The following is a 12,337-nucleotide window of genomic DNA, read 5'->3' as shown; positions in this document are numbered from 1 at the left end:
TCACAAAGAAAATTGGTGTCCTTAAAGGTTGGATTTTTCCTAATTTTTTAAAATAAGGCATAAAGTTAAATGTGCAAAATATGATTTTTTATTCCTCTTTTTAGTCAACTTTAGCATGGTTGCCTAAACTTATGCATAGCACTGTAACTCGCCTGAGGTGGCCCATATCTGTGGTGATGTATGTTGTAGTAGCACTGTGGTAGACTACCTAGAGCTGGTATAACTTGTTCTCACACTTTTGTTTTTTTACCGTTTTGGGTGGAGTAAAATTAAAGTCCAATTCACACTGCACATACAAATGCAAATGCCAGCATACACGTTTGTTGGGTTTTGATGGATTAGTGTGTTACCCCTGTCAGTGTTGGTTTGGGTTTGTTTTCACCAGACTGAACATGTTCAATCAGCGTTTGTCAGTGTCTGCTGAGGCAGTGTGAATATGACAGTTATTTTTCATAAAATTCTAAATTCAACGGCCAACTTGTTTGTTGGTGTTTGTTGCCGTTTGTCTGTGCGGTGTGAATTGGCCTTTACATATATGGCTTCAACTTCCAGATGCATTTGCACTGGTCCAGTTGCAGTTCCATTTACACCTGTTCTTTTCACAATCGGAAACTATCCGATCAAAGAAAATGCATGAAGTGACCAGGTGTAAATAACCCTGTAGCATGCAACCAAGAAGATGTCTAAAATCTTACTTGAACAGCTGAGATTTATTTGGAGTCACTTCAAGCGAAGACAGCCTGTTGTGAACTATTTCACATGAACTTGATGATTAGTTCATTCTGAACAAGCACATACACAATTATAAAAAGGTTAGGGTTTATTTGTATCTTTTTTTTCTCTGAAATGTGTCACTGGTTTTCAGCGGCATTCATTTTCTACATTACAAAAACCAGCTGTTTTAACAGGGGTGTGTAGATTTTTATCAAATGCATGACTTTAACCATAGAGACACTGACTAAAGTAATACCAAAGACGGTGATGTAAATAAAACTGTAAAGTCTTATCAACTGTTAAGTCTAGCAGAAAGATATAAAAAGGAAATGATCATATTTTTTTTTAAGTATTGCTTTGAAAGGATGGCATAAGATTATTTGAGAAATGATTCCTTTAGAATTTCTAACATGTTTTACTCACTTGTCAACTGAAGATTTCCATCTGGTCTGGACCCCATATCTTGATTGTATTGATGTGTCTTTAAGTAATATTTAGAGGTTTGGGATATTATAATGCTACCATTTCATTTCATTTTTTATTTTATTTCATGTCTTTTTTTGTTTGTTTTTTTGCACTGTAATTGTCGGGCTTTCTTTGTTTGGTTTTTGCTTGGGTTGTTAATGGTTCGAAATGTTGATAAAAAGATGCAATAAAAAAATAAAAAAAACATTACAATAGGAATTAATGAAATTGATTGATTAGTTTGATAAAAGAATCATAAGTGTTTCCATATTCCTTAAACACTCTTTTAAAAACAAACAAACAAACATTTGATTCTCCATCAAAACATTTCCATCAAAATATGTTGTGTAATTCACACTTGCTGTATCATTGAACTGTACACAACATGTTATGTCACGTCACATTCTGTTATGTTGCTTCAACCCTTTAAAGACATCGGTTTGGTTAAACTGTGATTCCCTGTGTCCCCCTGCAGGTTCGGAGGGGTCCGCGCACAGTTCAGAGTGAAACAAAGTATGTAGAGTTACTAGTGGTCAATGATTATGAACTGGTAAGATCTGAAAATAGTACATTTATTTAACAGTTATTCTTTTCTGCATTTCTTTTTGCATGTCGTGTGTAATATTTGTATTGATGTTTCTCTCTGTAGTTTGTACAGATGCGAAGGTCGACCTCTCAGACGAGAAACTTTGCTAAAGCTGTTGTGAACATGGCTGATGCTGTACGTCCTGAAGTTTGACAGACATATTCATGATTTTTTCTCATGATGTTTTCCTTGAGTAAGTACTGTAGCAATTTTTATACTTAAAACATCCTATTAAATTCCAGATTTACAAGGAGCAGCTGAACACTAGAATAGTGCTTGTCGCCATGGAGACGTGGTCAACTCAGAACATGGTTTCTGTTGGCGACGACCCTTTGGTGACCCTGCGTGACTTTATGAAATACAGGAAGGAGAATATCAAAGAGAAGAGTGATGCAGCTCACCTGCTCTCGTATGTTATGCTTCCTTCTTAGACGACACATTTTTTACACGCTCGGTCATTGCATTTGACACATGCAATATATATTGAATGTAAATATCCATTCAATATAATTAAAGCCCCATGAAATCAACTTTGTTTGTGTTTTTGTTAGCCTATATGCTAGTGTACTACAAAAAGTATTTAAAACCTTTCTCTTCCTAAGAAATTTACTGAAAATATGTAATTGTCTCCTGTTTAGTGGCATCTACAAATTTTTGCTCCTGAGAATGAGAATATCCTTCCCCCTAAAAACTTTTGGTTTCAATCGGAAATGCGTCAACAGAGGGAAGAAAATGTACTTTGTCAAACCATTTCATGGGGCCTTATGCAACAAATTTGCATCACACCAGTGGCATTGCCATTTAGGATTGCATATGACTTTCATGATAACCAACTCTGTAAGAAGTTCAAAACCTTTGTAAGGTTAACCTTGTAAATATTCTGTGAACTATTTGACCTGTAGGGGGCGCACGTTTCAGAGCAGTCGCAGTGGCACTGCATACATCGAGGGGATCTGCTCACCGACACGAGGTGGAGGAGTCAATGAGGTGAGGGCTCAATGGCTAAAGCTCAGAGCTACTTTTGCTAAAACTTTATTTTGATCGTCCACTTTAGACATTCTACTAACTATAAGTAATTTTGCAACTACATGTCATCTACCAGCCATTCGAGTATTAGTAGACTGTCTGCTTAAAGGTAGGGTAGGTTTTTCATAAACACTTTTTGTTATACTGGTTGAAACTCTCTTCACATCCAAATAGAAAAAAAAAAAAAAAAAAACATATATCTTCTGTGGAAGTCTCAGGACCAAAAAAAAAAATGTGTCCAATCATTGTATTCGGTCCAAATGCAATGATAGGATGCCCTACCTGCCTGTCAAACTATGTATTCCCATACCTCTGTGCACTCTGCTTGCGCAGCATGTTCCATTAAGCTATGCAGAGTTGTAGACAGAAAGTCAACGAGCACCACAAACAAACAGCAGCCACCTTTTATAGTTCCTTCTGAACCAAAACAACGAGCTTATGCTGCTTTCACGCCATATCGTAATTATATTGTGACATTCTACTTGGAGCTATGCGTTTCTATGGCAACACTATCAATGGCAAAATTAATCTGCAGCAGTCAGTTGGTGCAAGTCAGAGCTCTTTAACTTGTTTACGTTAATTTTTATTGTGAAGTAATGTACTTTGAAACAACTTAATTTAACGCTGTCTCTCGTGACACTTTGCTTACTCTGCGCTGGCTGTGCGTGTTCATGTGTTTTGGAGGAGGCGTGGCTTTGGAGAGCGCTCTGAAAGGAGTGAGGGATCTTATGTTTTCAAAACTAGCTTGCTATTGCTAGCCTCTCTGAAATTGCCTACCCTACCTTTAAAATCTGTTAACACTTTATTTTGATGGTCCCCTAACACATTCTACTGACTATAGGTAACTTTGCAAGTACATGCCAGCTTATTCTACTAACCTGAACCCTAAGCAAACAGTCTACTTATATTCTATCTAGAGTTAGTTGACATGTAGTTGCAAAGTTACTTATAGTTAATAGAATGTCTAAAGTGGACTATCGAAATAAAGTGTAACGTCTTGGTTACTGACGTTATCGAAATAAAGTGTAACGTCTTGGTTACTGACGTAACATCCGTTCCCTGATAGAGGGAACGAGACGTTGTGTTGATGTAGTGACACTAGGGGTCGCACTTGAGAGCCACAAATACCTCTGACACTTTAGAAAAGGCAAATGAGAATTGTCGAATTTGCATGCCACTCCCCCAGACATACGGGTATAAAATGAGATGGTATCTCTCATCCACTCATTCAGGTTTGTGCTGAGGAGTCGAAACAGTGTGCTGGCCATTTTAGCAGGTAGTTCAGTGTTGTGGCAGGAGGCAAACAAGTCTACCTGAGCTTCGACTAATCGGCTCCAAATCAGCTGGACTACCCAGGGATGGATTCTCTATTCTCTTTGAAGCTTGTCCAATCATGACAGTGCATTCACTGCATTATTGAGTTTGTCTGTTTTCTGTCTAAATAACTTCAGATAGTTCTGTGCTTGCTTCTTCCCAGTTGACCCGAACCCCCCCCCCACCTGGCTAAGGTGTCTAAGCAAGCACCAGGCCCCTGTATACACGCAATAGATCGTAAGAGTGTGCTAGTATTAGCCAGATTTGATACCCACGAATACCCACTTCTCTGGGCGGGGCAAGGGCATCCCCCATGCCTTCCGTGATCAAGGATACAAACCGGAGAAATGAGACATGAGAGTATGCATTTTCAGGTCTATTGCCATGAACCAATCTTGATGGCGAACACACGCCAACAACTGCGTTTCTGCTTTAAGATTGGTTGCAACCCACCACTTATCTCCATTATGATCGAGGGAGGTGACCCTCTCCTTATCTTGGTTGGTGAAAACAGGCTCTACAGCCGCAACTTTAGTGAAACTGGTTTCTGAACTGAATCGCGTAGTTGAGTCTGATTGGTCTATTGAGCCAGCACAAGGGGTTGGAAGCACTAGTTGCGCCCATCAGAAGACCTTCCATTCGTACCCTCAGATCACCCTCAGTGCCGCGGCCTTGTGCATGATCGCAGAAGGACCAGGACTTGGAGCAACCGAGGTGACTTCCTGCTTTAGAAAAGCTGGAAAGTTTTGACCGCAACGTTCCCATGGCCACACTCTCAATTCCCACACCCATTCACCAAAGGTGCTCCAGCAATTCCCACACCCATTCACCAAAGGTGCTCCAAACTGCAGTAGCAATCGTGGCCGTCTAATGGAGACAGGCCTTGACTTTATCCAGAAATACACGGGCGAAAAAGCATCTTTAACAAGATGTTCTTCGTCCGTGTTTGCTCTTATAGAGGAAATCTCTCTTTTATAAAGAAACTCTCTTGTTAGAGAATTTTCTCTTTTGGAAATTTTTTTCCCCTACTTGCTCATTGAAGTGCCCATGGGAACTCTGAGTTCTTATCTGTGTGTATAATAGAAACAACTGTTGAAATGTGCAGTAGGAAACCAATGAAGCTTCTAGGCAGAGGTGAATGAAGTGGCATGCAAATTGGCCTTTTCTGAAGTATCAGAGGTGTTTGGGGCTCCCAAGTGCGAACCCCTAGTGTCACTACATCGACACAACGCCGAAGTGATTGACAGATAGGGAAAAAAAGTTTCTTCATAATCTTAATCAAATAATAACTGACTGCAAACGCACTTTTAAATATATATATAATAAGCGTACTGTTAGTTATTTTGTATTAAAGCATCTGCTAAATGAGTGCTAACATACCATCTACCATCTTTGTGTTAATGTCAGTATGGAAATGTGGGACCCATGGCTATCACATTATGTCAGAGTTTAGGACAGAACCTTGGAATGATGTGGAACAAAGACCGTGCTACAGCAGGTAACCATCCTTCCACTCCTGACAAAATATAACAAAAAAAGGGGGGACTGTTGTTTTAATGTGTGTGTGTGTGTGTGTGTGTGTGTGTGTGTGGTAGGAGACTGCAGATGTCCAGATCCGTGGTTAGGCTGCATCATGGAGGATACTGGGTGAGTCAAGTTTTTGGGTCTTTGTGTAAGTATATTTTTATTGCAACATTCATGCTGGAAATATACACTATGCAAGTGCACAAGTTCAGTCACAAATGTTTGGCAAATGGATTGCAAGCATGAGGCCCTATTGTATATGATGTGAATTCTTGCCAGAGTAAGCAAAATACAGAATTGAGGATTTTTTTATTAACCATGACCCACAGGATAACTTGAAGAGGAATTCATTAATTGCAATTCAAAGAAATTCAACAAAGGTAAATCATTCTATAAGAGTTCTCCCATCATGGTCCACTAAAGCTAAATAATTGAATACAATGAAATTATATTTGTATAATTATTTATTTTGGCCATAAGGCCTATAAACCTTGAAACTTCGAATTATTTAGCAAACAATGCTTTATCAAGCCAACAAATCGTATCTTATTTAGTTACAGTTAATTAGTTACAGTTACAGTATGTGAATTTCTTTGAATTTCAGTTCATTCTACTTCCTTACATTGAAATTTGAATAGAATCATGTATTCAGTCTTAATTCAAATTCACTTCAAATTTAGAAACTGAATTGAAATTTTAAAAGCATTCTCAATTCATTTCTGAATTGCATACAACCTTGCTTCTTGCTTTACTGTAATCTCAGTACTCAAATTAGTGATGAACATCAATTGTCTTTACTTTTACTAAGTTACTATTAAGATTGCTAGCTAACTTGCTCTGTAAGATTCTTTTAAAACTTGCTTCACCATGGAGAGTATTTTTCAAGTCTTTTCAAGTCAGCTAAATAGTTTAGCTCTACCAGCACAACTGGTAGAGCATGGCACTAGCAGTACTAGTGATAGATTCGATTCCCATGATCACTCATAATGTATACCTTGAATGCACTGTAAAGGCCAATTCACACACTGCACCGACAGACACCGACCAATGGCGACAGTCACCAGATTACAGTGTCACATTTTCAAGACCTGACAAATGTAGATTCAGCATGTTACGACAAAACCTGATGAATGTGGCTCATGTTAGTGCAGTGTGAATTGGCCTCAAGTTGCTTTGGATAAAAGTGTCTGTCAAATATAAATTACATTTTGCTGTTCCTTCTCTAATAGTTTTACACACTGTTTCCATGTAAGGGTAACTGAACAGTATTAACTCTATTATGTGATCCTGACAGATACTATCTACCCAGAAAGTTTTCACGGTGCAGTATAGAGGAGTACATTCAGTTCCTCCAGCAAGGAGGAGGGAGCTGCCTCTTCAATAAACCTAACAAGGTTTGTCTGGAACATCCAGTTAAATGTAAAAAACAAACAAAAAAAAGTTTTTGAAAAAAGTTTCCATACTCCGCCAGCATTTTTGATCATTTTCACAAAAGTTTCATGGCCCCCAGAATATTTTGTTGTATGAATATCTGAATGTGCAATATATCAAAGGAAAGAACAGACTATCTGCTTTTAAACAACAAAAATGTTTTATTCTAGCTTCATGCATTCCTTATTTATAAACACTTGCATGTGGGTAAGTTTAATAAAAATGTAACTTTTTGAGCAAAAAGCTGAGAAAATCACGTTTTTGTCAAAGACTACATCCAGTTTGAGATCCAGATTCAGAACGATGATCAAAACATACAGTAGATGCAGTAGATCAAGTCCATCAACTCCCCCAAAGCTTGCACAGTCCCATAGTTCCTCCTGGGTTGACATTTCATTCTGTAACATTTGGCAGTTTTTATTTATATGCTGTTTAATTTTGACGTTATTTTACATATGCATCTCCTTACGTATGATATTGCTTGTTTCTGCACAGTTTAGCACACAAGCCTTTCAATGTATACTCCTTTGACCGTGAGCGTGTAGAGACACATTCTAGTGGACTGTCCTTTTTAAGTGCTCAAATCACTTGCTCACGCTCTGTTGTCTGCTCACAAGTCTGTGTGGATACAAAAATCTGGCTGCATGCGGACGTGTGGACAGACATCAGCGAACTGTGTTGATAACAAAATTACGTCAAGTGGACTGTCTGCGAGCCAGGGCAGAACGCGGACAAGGGAATTATACTTTAGGCTTTAGAGCTTAGCAATCCCACACTCCCACACATATACTTTTATATGAGCACTTTTTACAATGTTGTTGGCATCTGGTGGTGCTCTTATTCTGTTTTTGTTTTTAGATATCCTGCTGCACACTAAATTTCCTTTCTAAGGATAAATAAAGTGGAACTTGAACTTGAACTTGGTGATTCACAAGGTGATTCCACAGTCTTAGATGGACCTCTATGAGGGGCTGCTTTTCCCAGAAGCATCCACAATCTACTTAAGCTAACAATGCTTCTGGGAAATGCAGCCATGGGCATGTAGGAGTAACTTTCTGGCTGCACTTAACATGTTAGTTGGACATGGTGAGCCATGCCTGAGATCCATTCTACAACTTCTCAAGGCTCCTGCACTGGAAATTCTCTCTGGGCAGTACACCAATACCATGTTTCAAGGGCAAAATCTTTCCCTTTAGTGAAAAGCTTTTTGCTTGCCGGCATAAGCCATGGACCACTCTGAACTGCTTTCAGAGTTGCACGAAGTACTCCTCCTTTGCTTCCAGTGGTACATCTGGCTGTAGCGGTAACCCAAACACCAAATCTTAAGTGTCTGAATGTCTTGTCCAAACATGAGGGATGTTGGTGTGTTTTTTCTGGATTCCTGCACTGTCAAACAAAACGATATGCCCAAAGGACCAGGGGGGATAGTGGGCCCAGTCACGCTGATGTTGTTCAACCAAGATGCCAAGCTAGGTGGTTAGGGTACGATTGAAATGCTCTACCAGTCCATCACTTTGGGGGTTCAGGGGTGTAGTGTAGGTCTCCTGGGCCTCAAGCTCTTGACAGACCTTTCATGAACACCTGTGCTTCAAAGTTCCTCCTCTGGACACTGTGCAGCTCCTCGTGTACTGAGTGTTACCCGGAGGGTGGCCAGGATGTCCACCCCTACAGTGCATGCCCCAGTGGTGACCCACTGCACTTGGTCCCTTTTGGGATGTGCGGAGGTCACAGCAGTAGACAAATTGTTCTGTATCCTGAAGGCACCATAGTCAGTAAAAATGCCGCATTGCATTCTCGGAAAAGCATGTGTAACAATACATATATGAAGTATCTTGTATTTAGCTATTTTTACTGTGTGGCTTATTGTGGAATTAGCTTTTATGTTAATTGATAGAGAGCTTGATGCATTTTTGAGTAGCTTGCTTAACACTGCATATCTATTATAAATATCTGGCAGTGACATGATATTTTCTGTCGCTACAGTTGTTGGATCCTCCTGAATGTGGCAATGGTTTTGTGGAACAGGGAGAAGAATGCGACTGTGGCTCTCAAGTGGTGGGTGACAAGATAACTTAACACAAATTTCCTTTGAGAATCCAACAGAAACAGAAATAATTCTCTGAGTATTAATTAATTAAATCCTTGAAGTGATACCTGCCTTGAAGTGTGTTAGTACAAGAGAACAGGAAGGTGACGGTTGCAATGCTTTTTTTTTAAGCTAACAGGTTGTTTTTATTGGTTGTGCACTCTTGTAGGATTGCTCTCGCGCTGGGGGTGCGTGCTGTAAAAAATGCACTTTGACCCATGATGCAATGTGTAGCAATGGACTCTGTTGTAGCCGTTGCAAGGTAAGTTGTGTTAGAATTGTTCACCCAAAACTTTTCTGCCATCATTTACTTGATGGGATCATTACATCTGTACAACATTACATCATTACTTGATCATTTACCAAAGGCTGTCAGTTATTTTCCCTGTCTTCGGCCTAGGATACTGAGATAGGCTCCACTTTTCAGCAGTGGCGCTTCAATTCAAGCATATCGCAAAATAATGGCAAATAAAACACGTCTTTCTAGAAATTGTCCTAGGATGGCACGTGGATGTAGCCTGGCTCCGCCCTCCTACGTACTTCCGCTCAATTTCATTTTCCTTCAGTAACTCCGTCTGGGATTGTGGTGTATTCTTTGGTTTTCTCCGATCAATTTTTAACCGGTCCAATCAGCGAACAGAGGGAGTGGATGAGAACGATGACGTTGAGATCGTGCGCTAGTTTGAGTTGACATATGTCATGACCAAACGTTAGCAATTGGTTATGGCAGATCCAGAGTGACTCTGGTCAGATCCAATAGTTTTAAACTTCAACAGAGTACCCGCCTACAAGGAAGTTAACGCTTGTCAATGGAGAGAGGCCAGACTCTCTGTACAAATGAAATGTACGAGAGTCTGGTAGAACCAGGCTAACGTGGATGCACGTGGATGCACAGTGTAGTCAGCTTCATTAACGAATTACTCTTATGAACCAGTTCTTTGTGAGTCAAAAACACAGTGCTGCCCAGTTACAAATTGACCGGTTTTCTATTTGTTCGTGAATTGGTCCGAAATTTACTGTGAAATGAATGCTTGCTGGGTCATTTTCTTACGAATTACTGTGAATCAACAGCAGAATGATCACAGTAATTTGCTGCTCTTCTTTTACTGTGAATTCACATTATAATTTAAAGTCAAACTATTCTTAGCATCAATATGAAGATTTACCAATATCTTATTTTAAATACATAACTGTTTGTACTTGGATCTTTCACAATAGTGAAGCACCTGCTGAGATACATCTTAGAAATCATCTTGCAACATAAAAACACACCAGCAAACATCTTCAGTTTGACAACACATGCTGCAAATACTCATAACGCAACCACATACAGAAATTCCCAGCAAATAGTGAGAAAATGTTTCAAGGGGACCTCAACAAGTGACGAACCTGGCTGGCACATGCTTATTGTTCAATGTCCATTTGTCAGTGGTGTTGTCGATGACCTGCAAGGTGAGTTTTTTTGTTGTGAGTTTAACATCCTGATAATATGTGGATATGTGCGTTGTTAGTATTTGTAGCGCGTCTCTGTATTTGGTTGCATTGTGTGTATTTGCAGCACATGTTTTCCTAGGATGTTTTCATAATTTGCTGGGGGGTTTTGTATTTGCATGTTTTCTTCAGTTGCAGCGCATTGAGCTCTCTCGGCCACCGTAATAATCTATTCTTGCTGCATTGCATGCACCTTTATAGCCTACATATGCACTTACAAATAGTCAAGTCAAGTCAAGTCAAGTATATTTGTATAGCGCTTTTCACAATACAGATTGTATCAAAGCAGCTTCACAGTATTAAATTAAAATAATACAACAAGGTTTGTTTCTAGTGGAATTTATTGATAAAATCAAATTAGATATCCAGAATATCCCCAACTGAGCAAGCCAAAGGCAACAGTGGCAAGGAACCGAAAAACTCCATCAAGTGACCTAATAGTGTCCTAAAACTCCATCAGGTGACCCAATGGAGAAAAAAAAACCTTGGGAGAACCCAGGCTCAGTCGGGGGCCAGTTCTCCTCTGGCGTTTATTAACTAGAGGCCGGATTGTAATTTGGACTGTAAGATTAAAAATATTATATGAATGCCTGGCTGAAGAGATGCGACTTTAATCTAGTTTTAAACTGGGAGAGCGAGTCTGAGCAACGAACAGTATCAGGAAGGCTATTCCAGAGTTTTGGAGCTAAATGTGAAAATGCTCTCCCTCCTTTGGTGGTTCTGGATATCCTAGGTATGACCAAAAGCCTTGAATTTAGTGATCTTAAAGAGCGCGATGGATTATAGGGCGATAGAAGATCCGTTAAATAGACTGGAGCTAAGCCGTTTAGGGCTTTATAAGTCAGTAGCAATACCTTGTAATTAATACGGAACTTTATAGGTAACCAATGCAGTGATGATAAAATCGGTGTTATATGATCATATTTTCTTGATCTAGTAAGAACTCTAGCGGCGGCATTTTGGACTAACTGTAGCTTGTTAATTGAGGATGCAGGACAACCGGCTAATAAAGCATTACAGTAATCTAGTCTCGAGGTCATGAATGCATGAACTAACTTTTCTGCATCAGAAACTGATAGCATATTACGTAGCTTAGCAATGTTTCTAAGGTGGAAAAAGGCGGTTTTTGTAACATATGAAATATGATTTTTGAAAGACAGGTTGCAATCGAGTATAACACCCAGGTCTTTTACTGTAGAGGATAAAGTAACAGGACATCCTACTATATTAAAGTTGTATTGCGAGAGGTTTTGTGGGCGGTTTTTTGAACCGATAAGTAGTACCTCTGTTTTGTCTGGATTTAATAAAAGAAAATTACGCGTCATCCAATCTTTTATATCTTTAACACACTCTGTCAATTTGGATAATTTATCGTTTTCATCTGGCCGTGATGAAATATATATTTGAGTGTCATCAGCATAACAATGGAAACTAATTCCATGTTTCCTTATAATATTTCCAAGTGGCATCATATATACTGAGAATAATAGAGGGCCTAACACAGATCCCTGCGGCACTCCATAGTTTACTGGAGTTATGATCGATTTTTCTCCATTTAAATAGACAAAATGGTAGCGGTCAGATAAGTATGATCTAAACCAGCTTAATGCTTGTCCTTGAACACCAGTATAATTTTGTAGTCGATCTAAGAGTATTGTGTGATCTATAGTATCGAACGCAGCACTAAGATCAAGTAAAAC

The 12,337-nt window shown here is 39.3% G+C and overlaps 1 protein-coding gene across 2 annotated transcripts in view; it reads left to right on the top strand.

The window, feature by feature from the left end:
• Nucleotides 1–12,337, top strand: part of adam11 (ADAM metallopeptidase domain 11) — a 57,202-nt gene that overhangs the window by 27,134 nt on the left and 17,731 nt on the right. For both annotated transcript variants that reach the window (XM_084434682.1, XM_084434681.1), the window contains exons 9-17: nucleotides 1,655–1,729; nucleotides 1,829–1,900; nucleotides 2,008–2,174; nucleotides 2,668–2,752; nucleotides 5,513–5,603; nucleotides 5,701–5,752; nucleotides 6,924–7,023; nucleotides 9,044–9,115; nucleotides 9,316–9,408. In XM_084434682.1, the coding sequence (XP_084290808.1) occupies nucleotides 1,655–1,729; nucleotides 1,829–1,900; nucleotides 2,008–2,174; nucleotides 2,668–2,752; nucleotides 5,513–5,603; nucleotides 5,701–5,752; nucleotides 6,924–7,023; nucleotides 9,044–9,115; nucleotides 9,316–9,408 (807 nt within the window). The remainder of the gene's footprint in view (nucleotides 1–1,654; nucleotides 1,730–1,828; nucleotides 1,901–2,007; nucleotides 2,175–2,667; nucleotides 2,753–5,512; nucleotides 5,604–5,700; nucleotides 5,753–6,923; nucleotides 7,024–9,043; nucleotides 9,116–9,315; nucleotides 9,409–12,337) is intronic.

The sequence above is a fragment of the Rutilus rutilus genome, assembly GCF_951802725.1.
Source record: "Rutilus rutilus genome assembly, chromosome: 16".
In the NCBI taxonomy this organism is placed as follows: domain Eukaryota; kingdom Metazoa; phylum Chordata; class Actinopteri; order Cypriniformes; family Leuciscidae; genus Rutilus; species Rutilus rutilus.
The sequence above is the reverse complement of the archived record's forward strand: the minus strand, read 5'-3'. Positions and strand labels throughout refer to the sequence as shown.